At 43.4% G+C, this 25,034-nt stretch overlaps 1 protein-coding gene across 5 annotated transcripts in view; it reads left to right on the forward strand.

Annotated features, from left to right (window-relative positions):
* Fas1 (fasciclin 1 Fas1 domain-containing) overlaps positions 1-25,034 on the forward strand; it is a 241,095-nt gene that overhangs the window by 198,814 nt on the left and 17,247 nt on the right. For 2 of the 5 annotated variants that reach the window (XM_089072513.1, XM_089072515.1), the window contains exons 8-10: positions 6,427-6,435; positions 19,650-19,886; positions 20,242-20,271. The exons of 1 other annotated variant lie outside the window; for it this stretch is intronic. In XM_089072513.1, coding sequence (XP_088928639.1) covers positions 6,427-6,435; positions 19,650-19,886; positions 20,242-20,271 — 276 coding nt within the window. The remainder of the gene's footprint in view (positions 1-6,426; positions 6,436-19,649; positions 19,887-20,241; positions 20,272-25,034) is intronic. 2 more of the 5 variants (XM_089072514.1, XM_089072516.1) reach the window with 2 other exon arrangements.

A 25,034-nucleotide genomic window follows, 5' to 3' on the forward strand; every position in this document is an offset into this window, starting at 1 on the left:
AATTTGATTAGATCACCAATGGCTTTTTATTGCGCGTATCTCAAGTTTACTGTACTACTAACGCCGATGGCTCTAAATACTTGCGATAATTGCATCAGAAAATAACTTTACTGATGCGAGACGCCTCCGCGAGCTTTCAGCGCGACGAAACGTTTCTTGAAGATGCTAAGATCACAGAACTTCGACGTTACGAATAATTTCATTTCTCTTGTGGAGCTAAACAAAGGGGAATCGCGTTGTAAACGCTGGCGAAAAGCTCGCTAAACACTTTGAGATTACCGGCGCAGGGCGGGACCGTTCGAGAGGGTGAGCTTTTAAGGATTCGCGCGGAACGGAATTCTCCTTTAAGAGAATGCGAACGAAACGCCGCGGAAAGCTCGGCAGCGCGCTGCGCCCACGAGAGAGAATGGCGAGGAGCAGTCGGCGAAATTCCACAGCCGGTGGAGGAGCTTAGTAACTGTAATTCCTCGGGACGAGACACTAATCGGAAATTATGCAGAACAATTCGAGTTTCACGGTATCCGAGCCCGGTTTCGATTCCCACTTCGACCCCTTCGACCTCCTCACTCGGGCTGATCGCCTTTGCATCGCTCTTCTCGCCGTAAAGATTTCACCGTAATCTTGCAGCCACGTTATCAATCCCCTCCGAGCGGGAAGTGTGAAATTTCTCCGTGGAAAAATTGAAACGGAGTGAGACGTTCGAATCGGCCTCTCTCGCAAAAGTGCCATGCTCGATGTACTACTATGCATCGGCAATCATCTCGCATCTTTTCTGAATATCCAGGATATCCGAATATTTCAGATACGAAAATCCATCCGCGATCTCTTTGGAGCCCTATCGCACGTTTTAAAGATCTGTCGGTTGGAAGTATTCAGGCTTTGAGAAATATAAATTATAAAGTATAAATATTTAGAGACACGATAAAGCTTGGATTATTATTGCATTCGAAAATTTTGGACTTTAACATTAATAAAGTTTAAAATATACAATATTCAAAATTTCTGATACTTGAAACAGTGTATTAATAATCTCGTGCTTTATGATACTATTGAAATACATAAATAAAAACCATATAATTCCATTTAAAAAAGTGAAGACTTTTATATCTTTTTGGCACCTCCACCTGGAAAAAAATAATGTGGTCAAAATATGTCGTCGAAACGGTTCACTTTCTGAAACATTTTTTTCGTATCATCACAAAAAAAAGTAAAAATTCAATATTCGATTTAAGTGACTTATCCTGTATAGATGATATCTTGAGATTTACTGAATAACTTGCTATTGATTTTTTTCATCGTCCATTTTCTTGTGAAGAAGCCTCATAGTTGTTTCGCGTCGCGCCGTCTCTCTCGCAGCGTTAATTCGGCGGTTAAAGATTTCACCACGGTTGCGGAATATGTGCGGGCGGTTTCATTATGGCTTTCCGGTACAACGATCCACTTCAAAACGGCCTACTTACTCGCTTACATTGAGACTCAGGTACCCGTACTTGCTCATTGAATTATTGCGCTCCCGTGGTTGCGCACACAGTTAGCGCACGGGATCAGTTTAGTTTGCAGTAAACGAGCGTAACCATCGAGCAAAAGCTACTACGTGGCTGTAACTTGGCTTTAACGTCGTCGAGGATAAGCGGGGAGTGAGAATTAAGAATGAGCTAAAATCGAATCGTGCAGCTCGCGCATGTCGGGAAAGAAAGTTTCTATTGGAAAGAGAGAGAGAGAGAGAGAGAGAGAGAGAGAGAGAGAGAGAGAGAGAGAGAGAGAGAGAGAATTGCCTTTACCGCGTAGGAGATGCCGCGAGAAAAATAACCGTCTTAAAGCTGACGTGCCGATTCATAAATGTAATGGCGGAAATCGGTGCGTGGGAAGAATTTTATTACGTGAAGTACCTAATATTCGAATTGGAAATCCGAAGGGAGAGAAATATAATCTTGGATATAACCGAAGAGTCGGTTGAATTTTTTACGAATTTAAGAGAATCTGAGATATCAAGTAACTCGCGAGTGGTCACGTTTTCGAATCCATGAATTCCTTCGTCCTTCGACAGCCGCTGGAATAACCGATGTTCCACCGAGCATAATCGCTCGCATTTCGCGCTTGCGAAATATTCCGTCGTGGCGGAATCGAAGTCTATGTCGTGGCCGTAACCGCGTTATCGTCGTAGCGTTATCGATCCGTTATGCCTGACATTCCGTTAAGTGTTTCATTCCTGTAATGCCCCCCGGCCTGCCAGCTCGTCAAATTGCTTCGTCAATGACTGCCGCGAAAGTGGGTCGCGCAGATGTCGAATTTCCCAAATCGGAAAATTCGCCAAGAAAGTGGCGATTTCTCCGTTCCGTGAATAATAACGGATCGACAGGGAGACACGGAATATACTTGGAACTCGCATGGCCATTTCGGTCACTTACCGCGTATAAATTCAGCGGGACTCGCAGTCTCAGCAAGATCTAGCGGAAAATTCGCTGAAACGGACGGTGTATTCGTTTCGTAATCCTCCGTGCAATCTCACACCCTCCGTCTGAGATCGTAACATACGCGTGGCAACGTGAAATTATTCCGCACGACGAAACGGCTCTCTTGAATCGCAGGATTATTTTTCTAATCTCCGCGTGAAACGTGTATATAATTTTCTGTAAAAAGAAAATTACGAGCGCGCTTGTCCTTCCCGCGCAATAAAAATAGCAAATAAACGCTTAACATTGAACCTGAAATGTGAAAATAACGATACGATAAAGCAAGCTAGTTTTTTTTTGTATTTGCTAACATTTACTATTTGAGAATGTAAAACGCACGCGTAATAATATCGCAAAGTTTCTTTACGAGCAAGCGATTTTTGCAAGTCGCGAAATTACTTTTCTAATCTCCGCGAGAGATAATTATCTGTAACAAAATTGCGAACATTTATCCTTGTCTCGCGAGTAAAATGTGGGACCGTGGAATTAAGACCAATAAATGCAACGTCAATGGGCAAGCGCGTAATAGTGTCATGTGTTTCGTCAAAGCGATAAAAAAGAAATTAATGTGGCCATAAAATGCATGCGACATTTTGGTGATGTTGAGCGTAATAAAAAATCGTGAACGTAATAAAAAATCCGGGCAATACATCTCGGCGCGCGGCACGGGAGATTTTCGCGAATGAAGCGCCGATCGTCGAAATGGACCACAAAGCGTTATTTGACGAGAGGGAAAGTAATGGAAAATTGATCGGGCTTGATGACAGTCAGGTGTGAACATAAACGATTCCCGGCCCGGTTGCGCGGTTATTATTTGATTTGGCCGTGTCGCAGATCAAAACGCGCGTATTCGTCGCGCGCGACTGAACGCCGCGTATTTTTTTAAGCATTTATCATCGTTCTCCTCTCGTACCCTTTGACACACCGAGAACATCGAACATCGCGATTTGCGATTACGTTCCGCGTGCGGCTAATATCTGGAAGATAATGCGAAATCGAATAATCGATGCGGTGGAGGTTTTATCGTGTTATGCAAACTTTTTAGATAACCGTTACTGCGCGCAAACATGTAACAAAAAATCTGTTGACACAAAATGAACAAAAATCATGTTATATTGCGAAAACGAAGAAAATATTGATTTCACGTGGCGGAGAATGTTTCTCGTTTTTTTTTTTCCCTCGAAAAAAATGGCAAAATATTTGTCCGAAATTTCAGAATGGTATTTTGACGCGGACAAGAGCCATCGATTCTACTTTCGGTGTGACCGTCTCTGATGAGAGATCGGCAAAAAAAAAAAAAATAACATAAAAATCGTCGCGTCGGTACAAGCGATCCTTTAACGTATTATTGTTTAATTCGACCGCGCTCGAAATCGAATTACATCGGTCGTATATATCGCGCACGTGCCTATGTTCCGCGCCATTTCACGACGAGAGAACTAAAAGCCAAACGATGCTGAGCGATCGATGCGAGGAGCGAAAATCGACATTTGCGAATTGTCCGCTAATTGACCGCTCATCGGCATAGAAAATAGCGTTTCTAATGGAAATGAAGCACATCTCGCGCGCGCGCGCGCGCGCAAGAAGCGGAAATTTGATTCGACAAAATTTATTCCGTCAGAAATAATACGAGTTGCAAACAACGAAAATCTTATAAAAAAAAAAAAAGAAGAACGTAACTTTTTATTGAAGCATAATCAGAAGAACAAACAAAATCTTTTGGCTACGAGAGATTTTTTCGAAATTGTTTTTGATACTTGTTGGATGGTTTTTAATACTCTTGAATAGTCGAAACCTCACTCAGTCCTGCATTACCAAGCCCCCGATGGATTTAAACCGTACCGGTGGAATCGCACCGAGTAGCGATGCATCTCCGGAAACCTTCTCGCATTTCAAATGGGATAACACCGCCGTCGTCGTAGCGCGCGTTTCACGCGTAATTCCCTTGAAAAGTTAAACCGGGACATATATCCTGTGTGCGCATATTATATGCAGCGTATGGTGCATCTGACACGCGAGATGCGCGCCGCTGAGAACGTGTCTACGCGCGGCCATGACAATCGCGGCGCAGCCGACCGACCAGTTGACATTTTCGCGTTTTCCGGGTCCTCGTGTCGTAATTAATTATCGGTTCATCGCGACCAAAATAGACAGCCGCTCACTCGAGCGGAATTTTGCGCGTACCGACGCGACGTGACGGCCGGCGCGAATTCTGTCTTCGGCAGAAATTAGAAATCGACGTGTAATTTCGCGTCGTCGACGTCAGCCGGAGTCGACCGGAGTTCCACCCTCCCCTCCCTTCCGCGTCCCTTGAACATGTTTTACATCCATGAAGCCGCCGAATTATTAATCACGGAATATCCGATTAGGAAGTAACATTTAAATAACATTTCCAGAATATTCCGATGTCAGTTACGAGAGCACAATCGTGTGCACGACTTTTATTTCTTCGGCGGAGAGGAAACAAGACCTCGATGTTCCACTTTTCATATTTGATATATGCAAATAAACCGCGCCTGTATTTTACTATCACTGCAGTAGACTGTATAAGCTGCGATTCGATTTTACGAGAGCTCTAAAACATCTGAAGATACGCCTTACGATTGGTACTCAACCATCTGCGGAGAGATCGCACTTTTACCGTATACTCTACTCTCATCTCTCGATACCGCTCTTCCTATACTCATATTTCGCATTCCACAGGTTACGCGATTGCGTTCGTCTCTTCGCGAGCTTCGGGATCGATTAGTCGGTATGGAAACTTAAAATTCCTGCATCGCGCGGGGACCACGACGCTTATCTGACACGCATTATTTTTCTTTTCCGCGTTGCTCTTCCGCCTCGAGCCGGCAGCCGAAAATCAGAGAGGGACCTCTCCGCGCAACCCGTGGAAAATATGCGACGGGTATATTCGTGCCGGCGTAATTAAGTACGGGCAGTCGCTAATTAGCGACGAGTTTGTCGTGTCCGCATTTCGACTGCAATCGTATGACATAATCGTTGCCGAGGTAATACGGTAACGACAATGTCTGGCGACCTAGTCGCGCGCATTTACTCGAAATTACGTCGGTACTTGCGGCCGTACACCCGAGAGAAATTGCGTGGTAAATATTTGCGCGTCATGTATGCGCGAAACGGCAGTGCGCGTTGCGAGTTAATTGGCTACTAGGCCATTCAATAATAATAAGTTAACATCAGCGCGTCGCGCTCTCGCCGCGGCGCTAATAATAAAACTCGTCTGTCCGAAGCGACGAGCCCTCGTCGTCGAGGGTGGTGTTCTATTTCGAGAGCGAGGCCGAGAATGGTCGCGTCACGCCGCGATTATCGAAGAAATTTTATCAAGTAAATTTCAATCGATCAACCTGACGGAATTTAAATCCTTTCGCCTCGGAATTCCGGCGATATTAAATATCGCCTCGAGATCGAACTCGAATCAGCGTTGAAAAATTAAATGGCGTCTCGCAATTCGAACGGGTTTCTCTCGATTGTACGGCCTCATTACTTTTGTATATAGAACGACTTACCTATATCCTTCTAACTTGCAGGATGATCGCGAAGTGTTACATAATTCCATTGAAGCATTAACGCATTGAAACGCTTTTAATGCGGTGTTATTGAATGTTTGAATATTAGATTGCGGACTCGTACTTCCCTCCCGAGTTGCTTTAATGCATTATGCGACATTTGTGTCATCCTGTAGCATAAATTCTTCCAGCACCCGGTAGCACACGTTGGATCCATCGATCAACAGAAAGACACGATAAGACTCTATCCACCCTCGCCCCCCCCCCCCCCCGCCCCTCTTGCTCAAGTTCTATCACGCCCAGCCCACCCTCTCGGCAGGAAATTACATGCGAAACGCTTACAGTGTGTCTCTTACAGCGAACAACCTAATTACAATTTTACCTTTTTTCTGTTTTCTGTTCGCTTCTTATGTTATGGACCGACCCTGGTTTCCGGTTTCTCTGTGCAGTCCTTCAAGGTAATTCGCCACCGCCTTTTTCTCTAGATTTTCTATTTCCGCCTTTATCTATCTTTCTACCGCTCTGAAGAACATTCATTCGGATCGCCGTCGCATTAACGTGTGTGTCACCATAATTATGCAGAATGTTTCTCTGAAAAAAGATCTACATTGCAAATTTAGTTTATTAATAAGTCGCGTATTTGCGCTTCAAGGAGCTCTTTGACCAAAAGTTTGCTTCTTGAAGTCTCATACGAAAAGGATACATTGGCACTTTTTATGGCGATATATTAATTGAAAATAATGTGGATAAAAGTGAAATGGAAAGTAAACGTATAAATTAGTCCATATCTCAAATTTTATATTTATTACTTTGTGGTGATACATATACATGTACACATTACATACATCATCCACACATCCAATCACACACAGCTCATTCGTTCTACGCTCTCGATCTCTTTCGTTTCTCGCAATACATTCTATTTTTATAATATTTTGTGCTTTTCTTCCATCACCTTTCGTTGTCTATCTCTTTCGATATTTCTCTATTTCTCTTTCTCTATCTCTCCACAAGCATTTCATGTCTTCTTAATGATTTCGTTTACTTCATCTGCCTCTTCTCGCGTGCGTCGCCATATCTTCTCATTCCGCTCATCGTCGTTACCTTCATTGCGCGCCGATGTCCGATTTTTATTTGCGCGGCACGTTGACAAGATCGATATAACGAGAAAGGTATTAACTCGCAGGGGAGATGGAGAACGGATCCTGGGGATGTTGCTATCTTGGCTCGTCGTACGAAAGCTCCGTGGCTCATCCCCTGGGCGGGGGATGACGACGCCGAAACTTTTTGCCATGCGCGTATCTCTGCGAAAAAGGAAGAGCCACCTTTCACATCCCATCGATCCGCGTTTCGCGAGCAACGTCGCCCATAAATGCGGACACCGGCGCGCATTACACGACGTCGCCAAGCTATGCAAACTACGTACCACCGTGCGAGCTTAATGCGCGCCTTTTCCGCGTCCGCGTCGTACATCGTACGCCAGTAGAGCAGCACGAGCGAAGAACGCGGAGATATGCGCGTGTGCGTGTGTGTGCTCTCGTAAAGGACGAGCGTGCGAACGCGGAAAACATGAAAGGAGGGAAGGGAAAAAGGAAAAAAAAAAAAGAGGAAGACGAGAGAAGAAACGCACAACGCGCGCGCGCGCGCGCGCACATGCCTGCGTACACGCGCGCACGCGCACGCACTCGCGAGCGTAGAGCGGCCGCTGACTTTGCATTTTGTAGTCGGTGTGTTTTTTATGCATCCTATTGCCTCTCTTTTTCAGCACCCTTTCTACCCTCAGCCCGCTCCACACCTCTCCCTCCTAACGCTTGACGCGCCCGGTAAAAAAAAAAAAACCGTGCATTTTTTGCTCCCATTTTTTTTTTTTTGCACGACACCACTATATGCCGTCCAGCGCGATTTTTGAGGCCCTTTTCCCCGGGACTGTTTATCCACCGCTATTTACGATGCAAATCAAAGCGGGGCCCCTTTCCATCCCCCGGTTTTTTTCATGGCGCAACTCTGCGCCGGCCGATTCAGAAAATCAGGGCGTTGAACCCTCGACTACCACTATATTCTGACGATGAGATTCTCAGAAGTCTCTACAGGGAAATTTACTCCAAGAATGAAGATATTTAGAAAAAAAATATTTAACTCTTTAACAAACATTTAGATATCTGTGACTGTGAATATTTAATTATTTTTAATACTTTAAAAGTTTGTTATCAATATTAAAATCTCTGGAAAGATTTAATTTAATTTGAAACTCTTGAAATAATCTAAAGGGGTAAAGTAAATTAAGTAGGTATCGAGATTTTTTTTCTTTTAAAGTCATTAAGTGAGTTTACCTATATAGCCGCGCATTATCAAACCTTTTAATGCAAATGTTTATACTTTTATATATTTTCGCAGAATGGATTTTTCAAAATTTCTTCTCTCCCGCATGTCGATCAATTCGAAGAACTAATAAAATTGTAAAATAACAAAAAGATGAGAAATTTTTATATCATTTTAAGATTTCATATAAAATCTCCACTTTTATATCATCTTAATGTTCTCCAAAATTTATTGTCATACAATTAGTTTCTAAATTTATTATAAATGACTTAGTAGTGGTGAATTTTTTGGAGAATCCGTTTTTTCCGGAAATGAGACTTCAGTTTTGTCGTCGAACCAAAAATCGAATTTAGTCGACTTCACCACACGACATACTGAAATTACACGCGGACAATCGCTCAATCGTAACCTTTTTACATGCAGTTGATGGACTAATAACTTGGGTTAACGTCCGCAAGTTACTCGTGTACAAGTTTTAGAACGTGAGTGAAATGCGCGATAGTACAAGCTCGAGAATAAGGCAATACGGTTTTGACAAACGTTTCTCAACGATTTCTAATTGGGATAAAATATGTTAATATTACAGTTTAATAGACAGAATCAAAAATTGCAGGTTCTCCGAGAATCGCAAATATTAAGAAATCAATAAAAAAAATAGTTATTTTGAGACGTTATTAATAAGATTCAATATAATTTAATTGCAGATATGAGAAACGACAAATTAAATTTTGATATTTAAATAATTGCTATTATTTCATAGAATTTTAAACTCGTAGCTTAATTATTGATATACGATATTGAGAATTAAACAGTGAGCAAAGCTGTATTCGATGCAATTTTTATTATAAAAATGTTGATCGATATTGTAATCAGCGCCATTTTTTAATCAGATAAAGCGCGCGACTTACGCGACGTTCCGTAGAGTGAATATTACAGAGATATTTATTTTTAATAATCCAACGTTTTATTACAACATAAAATATGAACGACGGATAATGTTCGAGATTATAAATAGTTTATCTCTCACAGAAGAATTTTTTATCCGATACGATTAATAGATAAAAGCCGCTATTATGGGCGTATCGCGTATCGACCGCGAGATATTCTTGCGAACTATCACTCCAAAATGTATCCAACCCCTCGACCTCTCCCCTCTCCCCTTCCTCCTCTTCTCCTCCTCTTGATCGAAGATCCAAAAGGGAGAAAATCGCGCTTCACACTCGGTTGCACTCGAGACGCACGCACGCTGCGAGCCTCGCGGAGAAAGAACGTCCGATTTAGTTTCGACTAAATGGAAACGCATGCCTGATAGACTGTTATGTATATGCGTTAACGAAGATATAGTCTGGATGCATAAATAGATGTACGGACACACGGGCACACACGCATACATACACACGTACGTACGTAGGTACGTACACGACACGGAACGTGCATGTCTGCTGTAATTCTCGTCGCGTCGACGAAGAATCCGAGTTCACCATTGCATAGGAACAGGAGGAAAAAAGAAGAGTGTCGCGTGACGTTACGGGGTTAAAATTGTTGATTCAGGTAGGGTTCCATTCGTCGGACACTCCGGGCTTGGGCTTCCGCAGAATCCGGAGAATCCTCGGTTCGCGCTCGGGAAGGGTTGCGGATCGCCGTCCCAGCTTTCGCGCGTTCTCGTGTTTCGAGATTTCTAAAGTTTACCTCGTTTACCCCCTCCCTTTCCCGCGTTTCGGAGCTGAGAGTGATTGTCCGCCGCCCGAAACAAGGATCCTTCTGGATTCATTACTCAGCGCGGTCGTTCGCCATTTACAATCCTAAGGAAAGGAAGCCCGGGTTCCGACGCGGCGCGCAAAGAAGAAAACGGGAAGTCTCGGGGAAATGAAATATGCCGCGAGAGACGAAAAAAAGTCCGCGGAAAGCTCTCCCTTTCTCGGTGAGTTTTCCAAGGGAGGCGCGGCGAAGACGAGACGAGACGAGACGCTCGCTCGCTCGCTCGCTCGCTCGCTCGCTCGCACCAAACAAGCGTCGTAAATTTTAGCGTCCCGCCTCGAGAGAATCGTACCTCATCGAGAGAGGGAATGCGAACGCGCTTGCCTTCTTGTAGCCGCTTGTCGACAGTGGCTTTATCTCGGAAGAAAGGCGTCCGGTCGAAGAAAGTTCGCGAGGAGTTCCGGGGCGTTTTCTCCGTGTCTCCTCGTGACGGAAGCGGCATCGCTATGATATCTATCCGGACTTTTTAAATATCACCGGATTATTCTCGCTTGAATATTTGACAAACGCGGAAGAAAAGTCATGCAAATTGATATTCGAATCGAATGGCCAGAAATATTTATTGTAAAATATCTATTTCATTTTTAATTATTATTCTCTCTTAACTTTTGGAAACGGACACAGAGTTAAGTAAAGCATTTATTAATGTTCTAGAGCGAGCTACCTAAAAATATAAGCATAAAATTAAATTAATAAAGTGAACGAAGAATAGAAGAGATTAATTCTGTATAGAAATAATTTACAATAAAAATTGATAAGTGGAGAAAAAAAAAAGAAGAAATAGATGATAAACATAAATGACGATACTTCGTAAAGCTTCATAAAGAATATATTTCATAAAGAATATGAAATAACGATAAAATAGTTTGCTGGAGGGAGAAAAAGTGAGGCAGTAAATTTGAAATTCTCCGCAGCGATTTTACACCCAAAAATCGGAATTTATGCGACCGGTAGTGCAAACGTGCAATTAAATTGGGATGCTTGTTAAACAGAATAACACGTCGTGCTTTAGTGACATAAAACGATCGACAATCGGCGGCGTCATTAATAACTTTATTCACGATCAATCACACGGCCAATCTAGAGCTCGCGGTCGTTTTTATCGCAAATGCATGTTCCCAGTGTCGCTCGGAACAATGTACACCGACACTAATGACGCGTTAATAATCTGGAAAATGCAAACGCTGACATAAAGCGCCCGTATCCGCCAGCTTTAAAAGGCTATTTTTATCCTAGGAAAAGCTTATAAGGCGTGACGCATTAGTCACTTTCGATAAAACGCCATGTAAATCTTTAGTTCATCGAATCTCGAGTGATTATCCTTCGTTATCTGACGGCCTTTCATTGTTTTTAAATATCATCCCCGTGTATGGTACTTGAATGCGTTTCGATAAAAAAAAATGTCTACTTAACACTAGAATGTAACGGAAAAATTTTTCCGGAATTTTATTGTTATCTCTCTCGATAGATAAAATTGGGTTTTACACGAGTTGCGTGACTTTCGATCGATGTTACCGTTACTTTGAACCGAGAGACCAGGCAGCTTTTTACGGTAGCCTGATCAAAATAGAAATGATCTCAAACTTTCCGTTTGCGACGCGATAAAACGACCGAAAGTTGTAAGGAGAATCGCGACGCGCACGCGGGGAGGAGGAAGCGCGTCGTAAAACGCGTTGCGATGCCGCTCGGGGGTGGATACGACGTTCCGTCGTGGGGTGCAACTCGAGTGTATCTTGCGGACATAACTGCGACTATCAAGCCATAATACAGTCATTTGGTTGACTAGTAAAGAGTAACGTAGCCGATGTAGCCCGCGTGTCCGTGGGCGGCTTTTACGAGACACTTAAAAGCGAACTTAAACGCCCGTCCGGCACCCTCTTCCGCGACTCTGAATGCGACGCGTAAATTTCTAGCTCGACGTTACGACGTTACGCCGTCACAACGTTATTCCACGAGGGTTTGACAAGAAGCACCATGAGCGAGCGAGCGAGCGAGCGAGCGATTGGATCCCGTAAATCGATGTAACCGCCAAACCGCCACTGACCCCGAGCGTGTCTAATAATGTACGAAGGCTGCCGTGATATATCGAGTTCGGATTTCTAACGCGAGATCGAGTGGGATTTAGGGAAGATCTCTTCCGTCCGCCGCGTTGCGGCGACGATAAAGGATTTACGAGTGGAATTTCGTTTCCCGTTGGTTGTAATGGCTTTCCTGATGAAGATTGAATTTCGCGGGGCCTCCTGGCGTTTTTTCGTACGATCTCCGCACGCCGGGCTTCCCTTGTCTCTCCCTTTCACGTTCGATAAGATCGCGGGATTATCGTTTATAGATCGCTTCTTTATCGTGTAGACAAACGAGTTTAGAGTGAATTTTTTTTCGAGGCTGCGTAACCGAGGCTAAATGGAAGTTAAAGGGGAAGCAGCGAGTGCTCAGGAAGCTCAGAGACGAGATGTCGAGTCATGCTCTGACGGATGACTTGGAAACAGCGCTCGTATTACGAATTACTACTAGCTGCCGTCTAGAGGAATGCACTTTTCATCTTGCAAGGAAGATTCATATAGCAAACACACAAACGCGCTCGAGAGCTAATCGCCTTTATTACAAATTATCATTACGCTTCATGTCACAAAGCTGAATATTTTGTATTCGCGAAAATCGAATAATGTTTGTTTCGCTGAAAGAGACCGTCATTCATGTCATGATGTTGTTGCTGCGCTTTATAAATAGCCGCAATTTTTAGAAAGGCGAGAGATATCGAGGCTTCCTTGCGCGAAACGAAGCTGATCTCGCATCTCGGCCCTCGTCGTCGTCGTTCGGCCGAGAGTGTTTTTCTCTCGCCGCCTAAGAAGTTAGTGCTTGGATGCGTCGTAAAAAAATTTCATTTTCAAAGTGTATTATCCGACACTCCGCGCACGATCATACGATGCACGTTCGCGACGCTGAAAGCAGTTTCGCAGTTATGATGGCTGCAACGCGTGCTTTTACGGCGAAACGTTCATCACGTTCGGAGTGAGATCTTCCTTGTAAAGGATCAGTCGGTGTTTAGCGATAGTACGCACTGCACGTTGCACCGCTATCGTTGATTGTTTAGTCCTATGAATGCCGCATGCCGTCGAGGACGAGAGCACCGAGAAGCGCGACGTATACACACGTCGATCGAGAATTTTTTGCGTTGTCTTCCTCTCGGAAGACGTCGGAGGGAGGCGAAAGTAAAAAAAGAAAAAAAAAAAAAATTATGAATTCGGACGCGAGATAGTCGAGGGCGGGCGCGGTTCAGCTCGAGCGTTTATCTCGTCTGTAGCGCGTAACGAGATTTCCAAAAATGCAAAACTCCTTATGCGATCTAAGGATCTCATTGGATACGAAGATGCAGGAGTCTCCGTGGAGTGTGGGAGAGCTCAGAATCCGCGGAGATACAAAGGCACCGGGAGAAAAAAGCCCGGAGATCTTTCACCGTTATTTATAGACAGATTACTTACGCCTCGCTTACTTCGTCGCATGCGATACTGAAGATTTATAAGCGGAGCGGAGCAAAACTTTCTCGGACGTGTGTGTGCGCGCGCGCGCGTGGGTAAAAGGTATAAACTTGGAGAAACCGCGTTTCCCATGATTCTCACAGATCATGATACGGCCCTCGCGACATTCACATAACGGCATAGCCACGATCTCACGTGACATATTTTATCAGTGCATTCGATCATGAACGCTGTTACCATTCATTCTCCCTTTTTGAAATCATCTCATCACGCCTAATCTATCGCTGTACGTTACAGGACGCCCCCTCCCCCCTCCCCCCCCCCGGGAGAGATGCGTATCGCGGCCGTGGGAATATTATCTCCCGGGCAACTTTCAGTCCATTTTTCTTTAGCGAACGCATAATCTCGGACTTAATTCCCGGGCTCTTCGGGAAAATGAAAATTAAAGAGCGCTCGCGCGGTAAGCGCTCTTGAATTAAATTCTCGCTAAAGAAAAGTCGACGCTAAATTCCTTGAGGAAACAACTCCCGCCGCTCGTATACGTCTCCCTTAGGGCACCCGCAATTACAATTAATGCATAGTCTAACTATGGAATTAAATGCAGAGCGTGCTCGGGATATTCGGGGACCCGCTATACCGGCGGCCGTCCCTTCGTCGGGATCACTTTGGGAATTCGCTCGATGATCCCCAAACGATCGAGCGATCTGCGAAAATATGTTTTTTTTTTTTTTTTGCTAGCTAGCTCAAACTCCCTCGGTCTCTCGGCTGAAAGAGGATGTTATAATTATGAACGTCCGAGAAAGAGAGAGAGAGTGGATTTCTCGATAGAAACTCTCGGGGGCACCATAGATTACAATTAGGGGACGCGAGCCGCGGGCGTGAGACGAAATTTTCCGCGACGCGAAATGCAGAGCTCGCGGCGCCGTCGTCTTGCCATTACTCACGATGATAACTCGGTGGCGGCATAGCGATACCGTCGTTTTCATGCGAAATGACGTTTATCGTAATTGCCCGTCCGGGCGCATTGAGCGCACTAAATTTCCGCGCGGCGCGTCCCTCTATTAATTACCTCCTGATAATCTCGACTTGTAATTTACAATACGCCGGAGGACCCTCCATCGAAAAATCGCGCCGTCGCGTTCACGACGAGCAGGACGGGGCAATTCGACCGCTGAATAAATCGCCCGATTAATCGCAGTTGCAAATGACTGATCGTTGTGATCAGTGACTAATTAAACCTGCGCGGCTCGCCGTGCAGCGGGCGAAATGGCTCGCTTTCTACGGTCGTTCGATCAATTTACAAGCGATATTAATTCCCGAATATGGACGATAGCGGTAAAGAGGATAAAAAAAAAAAAAAAAAAGGAAAAAGGAAAACAGTGGCAGCGCGCGATCAATCTTTTTCACTGACGGGGGGAGAACGTGCACCTCAAACTGTTTCACGTCCTCGGGAGAAACGAGTGGAATCGATTCCTCTTCTCGAGAGGAGTCGCGCGTGCTCCAAGATAAAGAGAGTCTCGTGATCCCCCTTCTTTGTACTCCTCGTACCGTCGAGCGAGATCTTCTTGTATTTCTTTTTTTTTTTTTTATTCCTTTTTTTTTTCTTGATCAATTGTGTACATGTGTTTATACTACTTTTATATTGACTCAATGATGTTATTCTGTGGTGCTTTGCATGTCTCTATTGGACTCTGCATGTCGTATAGGGCATCGTAAGTACTTACTAAATGAACTCATCATGAGACTACGAAATACACACGACACACTTTTTCAGACTCCAATCTCGTCGCCGGATCACGGGCGGACGTATTCGCGGATTCCATCGATCCTCGGACGCATGGATTCCCCGAATGCCGGTGTCCCCCGGATCCCTTCGATTCGCGGATCGTTCGATCCCTGGATGTTCGGACTTCTCCAAGCCGGAGAGATCCCCGGGACGTCGATTCACGGATCTTCGGGAACGTCGGGTTCTCTCGGATCCTTGGATTCGGACGCCCGGGATCGGGAAGTCTTGGGATTCCGACATTCAGAAATAATCGATGAATCGTTTAATTCTTGAATACTTAAATCCTTATACACAAGTAGTAAGATATATGATATCGTCTTTTCACGAAGACGTCCGGCCATTTACATGAAAATCCGATCGAGGAATCTCGTTCCGCTGATCCGTTCTTAAAAAGAGAAACGAGGATACAAGTTCAAGTAAAAAAAAAATCTGATATAGCTGGGGACAAATAAGAAAAGTAAAAAAATAAAAAAAAGAGCGCGACGTTTAATCGAAATAAAGAAAATAATTTAATGGTGTGGTGTGATGGTTATAATAATTTTAACGGTCGGATGATTGTTAAATATAAATTCTTAATAAAATCTTACCGATTTCTTGACCTTAGTATTTAATTTACTGAATTCGCGAAGCCGGCGAGTCTTCAAAATTCTTTTTTGGAATAATTAAAGCTCGAACCGAAGAAATCTCAGAATCATCGGGAATCTCGACTACGTGCTACGCGAGGCGGTACCGTTTCCGAGATGTATTTTTGCTTTTACAGAACGTAGGAAAGTTCGTCGACACGTATACAACTTCACGGCTCGATGCTCCGAATACAAAAGAACGGAGTCTGCGAGAGGAAAAAAAAACAGAGGAACGAGCCTTCGCCGATCGATACGATTTCAAGTTGCGGAAGAGAGTTTTCTCTTCCGCCACACGGGCGAGCCTTGTCGCGCGCGCACTCTCTCGCCCCCTTACATTTTTATTAATTTATCCGGGCGTAGGAAACCTTTAGCCGTAGCGATGTATCGTTATTATAAACTCGCCCTTCTCGTTCGTCCGAATAGATAGCTCGGCTAACGATCGCCGATCAACTTCCGTTGCAATTTTTCTCCTTTCCCATATACCTCTCTGTCTCGCGTCTGTCTCGGTCTATCTCATCTCTCTTTTCTAGTTCTCCGTCAATATTTTTCTCCCTCGACGCCTTCAGATGCCTAGTTAATCCCCCTTTTCGTTACTTCCCGGCTTTTCCATCGGCCTCAAGCCTCGAACCTGCAAAAGAGAGATTAACGAGGGAAAAGAGTAAAAAGAAGAGTAAAAGAAAAGGAGAATGGGAAGGGGAAATAAATAAGCGGAGGAGAAAGGGAGGGAAAGAAAGAGATTCGTGCCACGAGGGAAATGCCGACGGCGTTCGGCGGAAAGGGGAGAAATGACTTCCGTGGATTTTTCCCGCTCGAAAGCCGATGTTGTTTTAACCCGGGGGTGCATAAACTCCATCCTTTTAGTAATATTACTCGACCGGTACGAGAATGGTGTAATTTTACACTTACGTACGTATTGGAAGAGACGTAACGATCAGAGCCGTGAATTTCTTTGGGCAAATATACATTTTCAAATATTTTTCTTTTTGATTTTATCTCGTTTCTTGATTTTAACGTTATAATAATTTCGCCCTTTTGCGTCAACAGAACAAGTTGTGTTGCACTCTTGTTCTTAGGTGTAGAAAAATCCAAAGGAAATTATATCTCCCTCGCGTCGTTCGTGTAAATTAAGAACGCTCGAAAGTAATTTTCCGGCACAATGATTGGATTTCGTGTATTCTCTCTATTGTTTTCTCTCTATCCCCTCTCTCTCCCCTCCCTCCGTCCTGCTTTTCATCTCACGCTGAAAATCTCCCCTCGTCCCTCCTCTTTCCCGGTCATTCTCTCTCATTAAGCTCGTCTATGGACACCGAGAACCACGTCGAAACTGCGGACTCGTGAATAGCTAACTGCCGCCTCGTTAATTACCTTTCCGAGTTTTTTTCCACCCACGATGTAATTCAATTCCGACAGGAATTGTACAAGGATACGGAGGTGTCCGTTTTAACTTTTGCGTTACTCTTCTCTCAATCTCTCGAAATCTTTTCAGTTTTTTTAGAATGTCTTATAAAACGTACCTTTTACGAGAAAGACATAAAATTAATTGTGCTTTTAATATTGAGAGTTTTACACGGAAAAATTCATCCTTTAGTCATTCGCTATCGAGTTACACGGCGGCTAAATTTTTCATTTCTTCCAAAATGTCTCGCATAAATCACGTACTTCATTAAAAAATATCTTCTTGAGATTTATGAAAGGAACAATGTAAATAGGGTGTTGCATAAGTTGAGATCAATCATTCGAGAGATGAATAGGGAACAAAAACAAGAAAGAAAATCAACATGAACGTAGGCCGAAAAATGCGATATCATCATTTTTATGTTGAAATTTGAAATTGCTTTGCTTTTGAATTTTTTGTCAAAATTGAAAGAAGAGATGATCTTTATGAGTTTTATAATATTATAATTAAATAAAAGTTACGGACTTTAGCATTACATAGGATGCACTATGTGGAAATGTAGCATCTCGCTTAACATTTCTTGGCAGAGATCAGAACTTCACAGTTATGCACCCTGTGTAGTGTTGAAACAATCCGCAACTTTTATTTCATTTTAATTATGTTATAAAACTTATAAAAAGCTCTTTTTTCAATTTTGACAATAAAATTGAAAACAAAACAATTTGAAATTTCAACATAAAAATTGCAATAACTCGAAAACAACGCATTTCCGCATTTATGTTCAACTTTTCATCTTGTTTTTGGGGTTGTTGTCCCCAATCATCTCCCGAGCGATTGACCTCCATCTTTGCAACATCTTGTATATTCTAAAATTTACTTATCGAGTTACGACTCGTTGACTCGTTTACGACTTGCCTCTTTTCCAAGACGTTTCCATAAACTTATCTTAAATTTTTTTTATCTCATCAGGTCGGGCAAAAAAGGAAAGGCAAATTAACAGTTTCGGATAATATCTCTTTCAAAATACGATGCGATGTCACTTTGATATTTCTGAAAAAGAAATATCCTGTTAATTCTTATAAAACTGGTATCTCGGTGTGCATCTTTATCAATGATTCTGCTATTGACATATCACACTTTACGTCATATCGCGAGATATCTTCAGCTTCTTTTACGATATTATCGGAAAATCTCGTGGTACGAACTAACTTCATTTTTAAGTAAGATTTCTTTGTTAATTTGATGGTATCGAGACAAAATTTATTGTGTTTCTTTTCCTTAATCTTCGTGATTATTTTTATTATCTTCTTTGGCAAAATTTAATTTCCAAAATTTGATCAAGAATTTTCAAAATTTTGTATCGTGTAACTTTTATCCATACAGGAAGCGCAATCGGCACTCCGGGCAAAAAACGTAAATTATGTGCGTCACGTAATGTTACCGCTTCCGTGAACTACTAACGGTCACGTTTCCGTCACGCTTTCTTTTCCCTTACACCTTGTGTTTTCCCCATAAGTAATTCATTCCACCTCTTGCTCGCGGCGCGAGTTGCACGGAGCTTCAAGTTCGTTACGTTGGTCTAATTGCGGCGGTTCTTGTCTCACAACTAACCCTCTGAATTTCAAGTATATTTTTCATTTTAAGCGATCCCTCGAGGATCTTTTAGAGTCCTGTCAGCGCAATCGTCGCCTTCTACAAAAGATTTTATTTTTCCAAATTATGGGCCTTTTACACCTCCTTATTTTCCGTTGAACATTATTCACGATCGCACAAAGTAGTTCCGATAAACTTTTGTTTATATGGAGATTCTAACTGGATTTAAACTGTAAATTTCAAAAAATAGTGGACGATCAAATTGTAAAAATCGATTTTTATGAAGAATACGGTCCGAGAACGCGACGAAAAGAGAGCTTCGTGAACTTCACGCCACAACCGACGTTCTCTTACTGTTCGATTTCTCCCCGGGTCTTTCCCAACTTTTCTTATTTTTTTTACTTTCCATGTTTTTTGTAAACGCCCAAAGACTCGGTGCGGTTTATGTAAAATTCCGTTACGACTTAATCTGCGAGACAGCGTGCCTTTCCTCTTTCGTTTGATTAACACGTAATGGAACGTTGATGACTTCAAGCCAAAGTTGGACGCCACCGACTCTTTCATAAATAATTTTATGTTCCTCCTTTTTTCCCCCCCTTCTCTTTCTCTCTTGCTTTTCTCATTTGCGTCTCATTTCCTTTTCTCGACACGGCTCCTCGTAGAAGCGAGGCGCGGCGAGCAATGCGTAACCGATCGACAGAAATCTCTTCTCTCCGTGTAGGAAAAGGAGGATGGACCGGTGTATAAGTTTTACGAGACCATCCGTGATTTCGGGGACGAGATCATGAGCTCCATCAGTCATCTGAATGACGTTACCCTCTTCGCGCCCAGCAACGACGCGCTGGAGGAACCAGGCGTGAAGCAGATGCTGCAGGACAAGAATCGCATGAAGGAAATCCTCAAGCTTCACTATGTCAAGGAGAGACTAACTCTTGACAAGATCAAAGATAAGAGCCAGGTAAGTCTGCCTTTCTCTTTGCTGCGTCAAAAATTAACACGACGCCATAATACAAATGTAAGATTCAGATTGTTTCAGATTCGAAATGTGTTGTATTTGAAATTAACCTTGCTCACCTTCAGTCATATTTATGAATTTTATTTATTTATTTAATACACATGATTATGATAAAATAATATAAAATTCATCTAATATCACAATCTTGCTTGAGAATAATTTTTAACGTAGATAATAGACGTTGCTCTAAAAGAAATTTTTTTCCGCCGGAAGCTCGCTATGTACATAGATATAATCATATGGAGGATATATTAACACATTGATTAACTCAGCCTTTCTTTTTTTGTTTTTTCCAAAGAAACCATTTGGCGGGAAGCCGCACCTCGGGGTAATTACAGATTCATACAGCTCAGTGTTCTCTCCTCTTTTTTCTTTCTTCTTTTTTTTTTTTTTTTTTTTTGCGTGAACTGTTCGTAGACTCTCTATCTGCATCCATTCGCACTGTCCGCTTTCATGCGTTTTTCGATGTTGAACGTATACGTATTACGAGGGCGAAACGAATGCGAGCTAACATTTCCAACACTAACGTGCGCCGCGCCAGGCATTCGGCAATCGATAGCGTCAATAAATCTCGCCCCGCCAATAGCTTTAGTAATCGAACGCCAAAGAGATTTCTATTCTTGCCGCGATACACGGTATACGAGGTGACCGGAAAGTCACCGATAAAATTTAAACGGCGGAATTTGACGCGTCGCCGCTCGACGGGGGGGGGGGAGGGGATGAATTTTTATTTCGCAATTCTATACCTTTCGGGAATTACGGAAAAACGAGTCATGAGGTCCTTTCCGCACAGAAACAAAATTCTTAAATCAAGACTACATGTTCTCTCATATATAAGCAAGAATATTATAATCTTACAAAAATTTTAGTATCATTATTCTCATAACTAAGCAAAAATATTATAATTTTCACATGGAAGATTTTTGCTTTTAAATACGAAAATAATACTCAGCAGTACAAATTCAATCGAATCAACACTAATAAATTTTTAAAAAGATCATAATATTTCTTGCTTATGTATAAAAATATTTTTCTCGATTTAAGACTAATTTTTTTTTCTGCGCTCGTGTCGTTCGGCGAGACGCTAATTTCGCTGTCACCCTGTATACCGGGAAACGCACGGCTCGAATGAAATTGCGGAGAGGTTCGACAGTCTGCGGAATGGATTTCTGCCGTTTTCTCGACAATACGATGTAACGATAATTGCGTATTTTTGCGAGAAGCCGAGTTCCCCTCGAGCGACAGCGGGACGAACGAAAGCGAACTTACCTGGGCGGGCGCGATAAGGAAAACTCGGCTTCCTCGGATTAAGTGGATTGGAAGATAAAAAGTTCTACGGGAAGAGACGCCTGACGTCATAACAACGCGCCGGAGCTGTTCCGCTCTTAAACTTTGCTCGAAGTCGACCGGTACGCCGGTTCGTTTTCGCACTTTTCGAGGCTCATTATCATCCAATCAGCATGGCGGAACTTTTCGTCGGAATAACAAAAAGCTCTCGGCAATTTTCCGCCGGCTCCTGCATTTCCACCCATTTCCTCCTTTCGTATTTCTCTTTCGCATTCGCACTCGCTTTTATTTTTACTTGAGAATGTCTCCGCTGGCGACAAAACGGAGATCGCTGCAATCTCCCCTCCTATTTTATTCGCGAGGCGCCGTTTATACGTTAATAATAAATATTAATTACGGCACGGTCGAGTGCGTGCTATTTTCTATTAATCTCGCTTCCATCTCGGATTTTTCGGCCGACTTATCAGTGTTCTTTTCGCACCGGCGTTCTTTGAATAAAGTCGCGCGTTACAACACGTCGTTATCCCCATTATCAATCATACGTGTCACAGAGCGTTTTTCGCGCGGCCCCAAAGCGTCTCGTTAGCGCACGCGAGAACTCAATTACATCGAATAAGAACCGGCAAATACCGGTAATCGCGATGCGCCGGGAAAATCAACAGGGAGACGTGCGATCGTTCATCGCTCGTCACTCATCCTCGCGTCTACGCGCACGATTTGTTATATTGAACTTATCGTTATTGCGGTACCGTCCATCGGCAATGTTCGCGCGAAATATCTGGCGAAGCGGAAAAGAGACGCATCGTCGCGTGACGCACTCTCTTGCGTTAAACGCAAATTCCCGGAGAGGGAGAAGAATGAGGGACACCTGGGGTAATTCGCGCAAAACCGATAAATTCCTTCCTGAAAACGGCCTCGGATGGCTTTGCGCGAGTTTATTGGCTTTGCAACATTGTTTGCGGATTTGCCCGTTATCTGTACGCACTGCCGAATTTATGGGGTGCCGCCGGTGCGACGCGTCTCGCAAATCCGCGGTAAAAAATCATGCCCGATCGATCGCGCCTCGCGGATTCACGAAAAAAAATCCGGTGATCGAAATGAAAACGCGGGGGGAGAATCGCGCGCGAAACTAGTCGCATCACGCAAATGGTCGCTCGGAAAACACGCCGACGTGATATCGCGATGAAAACCCCCGCGCGTATCATGTTGCGGTTTTGCAAACAAACGAAATGTACCGTCGGAATATAATAATCTCCGCCACTAATAATATTCATGCGATACCAAAAAAGCGCAGTCAATTTTAACAAAGCGATTTCCAATTTGCGCTTTTAAACTTCTTCCTCCTCCAGAAATAAATCATCTCCGAATTAATTGACAGATGTTCCTATCACGGAGACTAATTGCTTAATAACTTCGCGGCTTCTTCAACGAAGATGATTCCGTGGAGATGTTACTTAACAAATTTTCCTTCGTGGAACCATCATCCCTCAAAAAAATACACCGACTCTCTCGTTATACTTTTATTTTAGTAGTTATAAATAGGAAATCAAGCCGTAAACCAGAATAATCAAGTATTACCCTCTTATTTTACTCCGCGAGCGGCTGGAAACAAGATAGCGTCTAATATCCTGCGGGAAAACTCGTCGAGCGAAAGAAATGTAAAGCAACGTTGCGTCTCGCGTTCTCCAGCGCGTTTCCTCCCCCGGCTGGCGATCGGGGGCGGTTCCTCGTTTTCTCGCCGTCATGGTGCACCCCGCGTGTCTTCACGGTCGTCTACGGCATCCGCAGCCGGCTTGCATTTCCGATATAATATGTATTATTTCGAAACTCTCTCTCCTGTGTCGCGCTCTTCACGGTTAAGTTTCCGGAACTCTTGTATCCAGATGGCCGCGCGGAATTCGATTTCGATGCACGAAGTTCGCGACGATCGGGAAGGATATTCCTTTTCGGAAACGTTTCCCGGCCGGTCGCTCTCGAGGCGAAGGCAATCTAATTCGTTTCTCCGTTTGCCGAGCTTCAAATAACAATGAATATTAATGAGCCACGTTCGCGCGAAGCACGAATCGGCGAAACGAAGTTCGCGCGAGCGCGCGAATCTAGGTTTCGCAAGAAAGCGTGCCCGCGACGGGAACTCCGACCGAATATTTGACGATCCTCCAGAAAAATAGATGGAATAAAATAAAATAAAGTTGTTTACATCGAAGAGAGAACATTGCGGAGAGCAGACGTTTCTCTCTCGAGCGTCGCGGTTGCTTTTCGATCATTGTGTCGTTCGCGAGTATCGAAATCTCTCCTCGTTGGAAAGCACCAATGAATAGCCGCGCGAAACGAGCGTTTTCAGCACTCGCATTAATTTTCCAGTCGGATCGAATTCGTGGGAAAGCACTGCACGGTAACTTACGAGTTACCGACGATAGCCAAGAAGAGAGAGAGAGGGAGAGAGAGAGAGAGAGAGAGGAGAAAGAGAGAGAGAGAGTCGGTACGCGGTAAAATTAATAATTGCAACTAGCAGCGGCTACAAATCTAGCTAGCTACAACTCGCGGATATCTCGATCGTTCCGCATGCCGTCCGGAACATCGATTCCCTATGAACGCAATTACGCAAAATCTCCGATACAGCTAATTACACTTCAATATCCATCGAGCCGCTTCAATCATTCAGCAACGTCAATACGGGATGTTGGCTTTAATTACTCCATCCACTCGTTAATAAATTAACATTCGATCGGTATAAATAAACATTCGGCCGGGAGCGATGAAAGAATATGATCCACGATCGTCGTGTTCGTTTCGCGCTTGCTGGAACGGTCGAGAGGTCACGCGTTTCGAATCAGATTCTTTCGAATTCACTGTCTGAATCCGCGGGAAAAAATGAGAAACGGCGAGAACGATACGATTTAATACCCGTTGCGGTAGCTGAGCGTGCGACAGGGATCGAGGCGTTATTAATTAATTTGCGAATGGATTATCATAAAAGCACCCTTCGCGCGCCTGCGCGCTACGAAACAGGTGCGCTAATGCCGATTCGCTAATTGCTGGTAGTTACACGGTGCATCGATCGGTAATATCGGCCGTTATTTACTGCGCCGTACGCACCGCACGGACGTGCGTACCAATATTGACTCTCTGTCGAGCCTCATGCACTACGGAACGGTGTATATATTAATCACGGTAAACAAAGGGTAAATCGCCCTTAATCGGAAACAACGCGCAGTTCCTGCGCGGCGTGACATTTTCGCATGGCCGCCACCGCGTGACCGACCGCGTTGATTAGGATGTTTCAAAACCCTCTCCTCATCCCCCGCCTCGTTTAGTTTCGCTGGCGAATCGGCTTCGGTCATTTAAATTTCTGACTTAAAGTAGATTCCGGAGAGACGAACGAACTCCGACGAAAGCACCCACACATATGCACGTCTGAACATACACAGATACATACGTACACATTTGTGCACACAAACAAATTTTCATGTATCATTATTTTGTGTCACATCACATATTTAAGCCTAATTCTAAAAATTTGGATGGTGTTTCTTCACGTAATCTTCTAGTTTAGCGATATCAATTTTGTAGGTACAGGTTGCAAAATTTTTATACAAAGCAAATATTAATGCAACTTGACAGCTCTGAACCATATTAAAATAGAAAGTGAAAAAAAAAAGAAATTAAATTTAAATTTAAAAAATTCTTTCGTTCTTGACACGAATTTCATGGTAGACACATATTAATGCATAAACTTTAATAAACTGTGAAAAAAATGTCCAAACCTATAAAAATATTATATAAAAAAAGTTAACACGAAAAATT

Source organism: Pogonomyrmex barbatus, unplaced genomic scaffold (genome assembly GCF_055798465.1).
Source record: "Pogonomyrmex barbatus isolate J1 unplaced genomic scaffold, ASM5579846v1 scaffold13, whole genome shotgun sequence".
Classification (NCBI taxonomy): Eukaryota; Metazoa; Arthropoda; class Insecta; order Hymenoptera; family Formicidae; genus Pogonomyrmex; species Pogonomyrmex barbatus.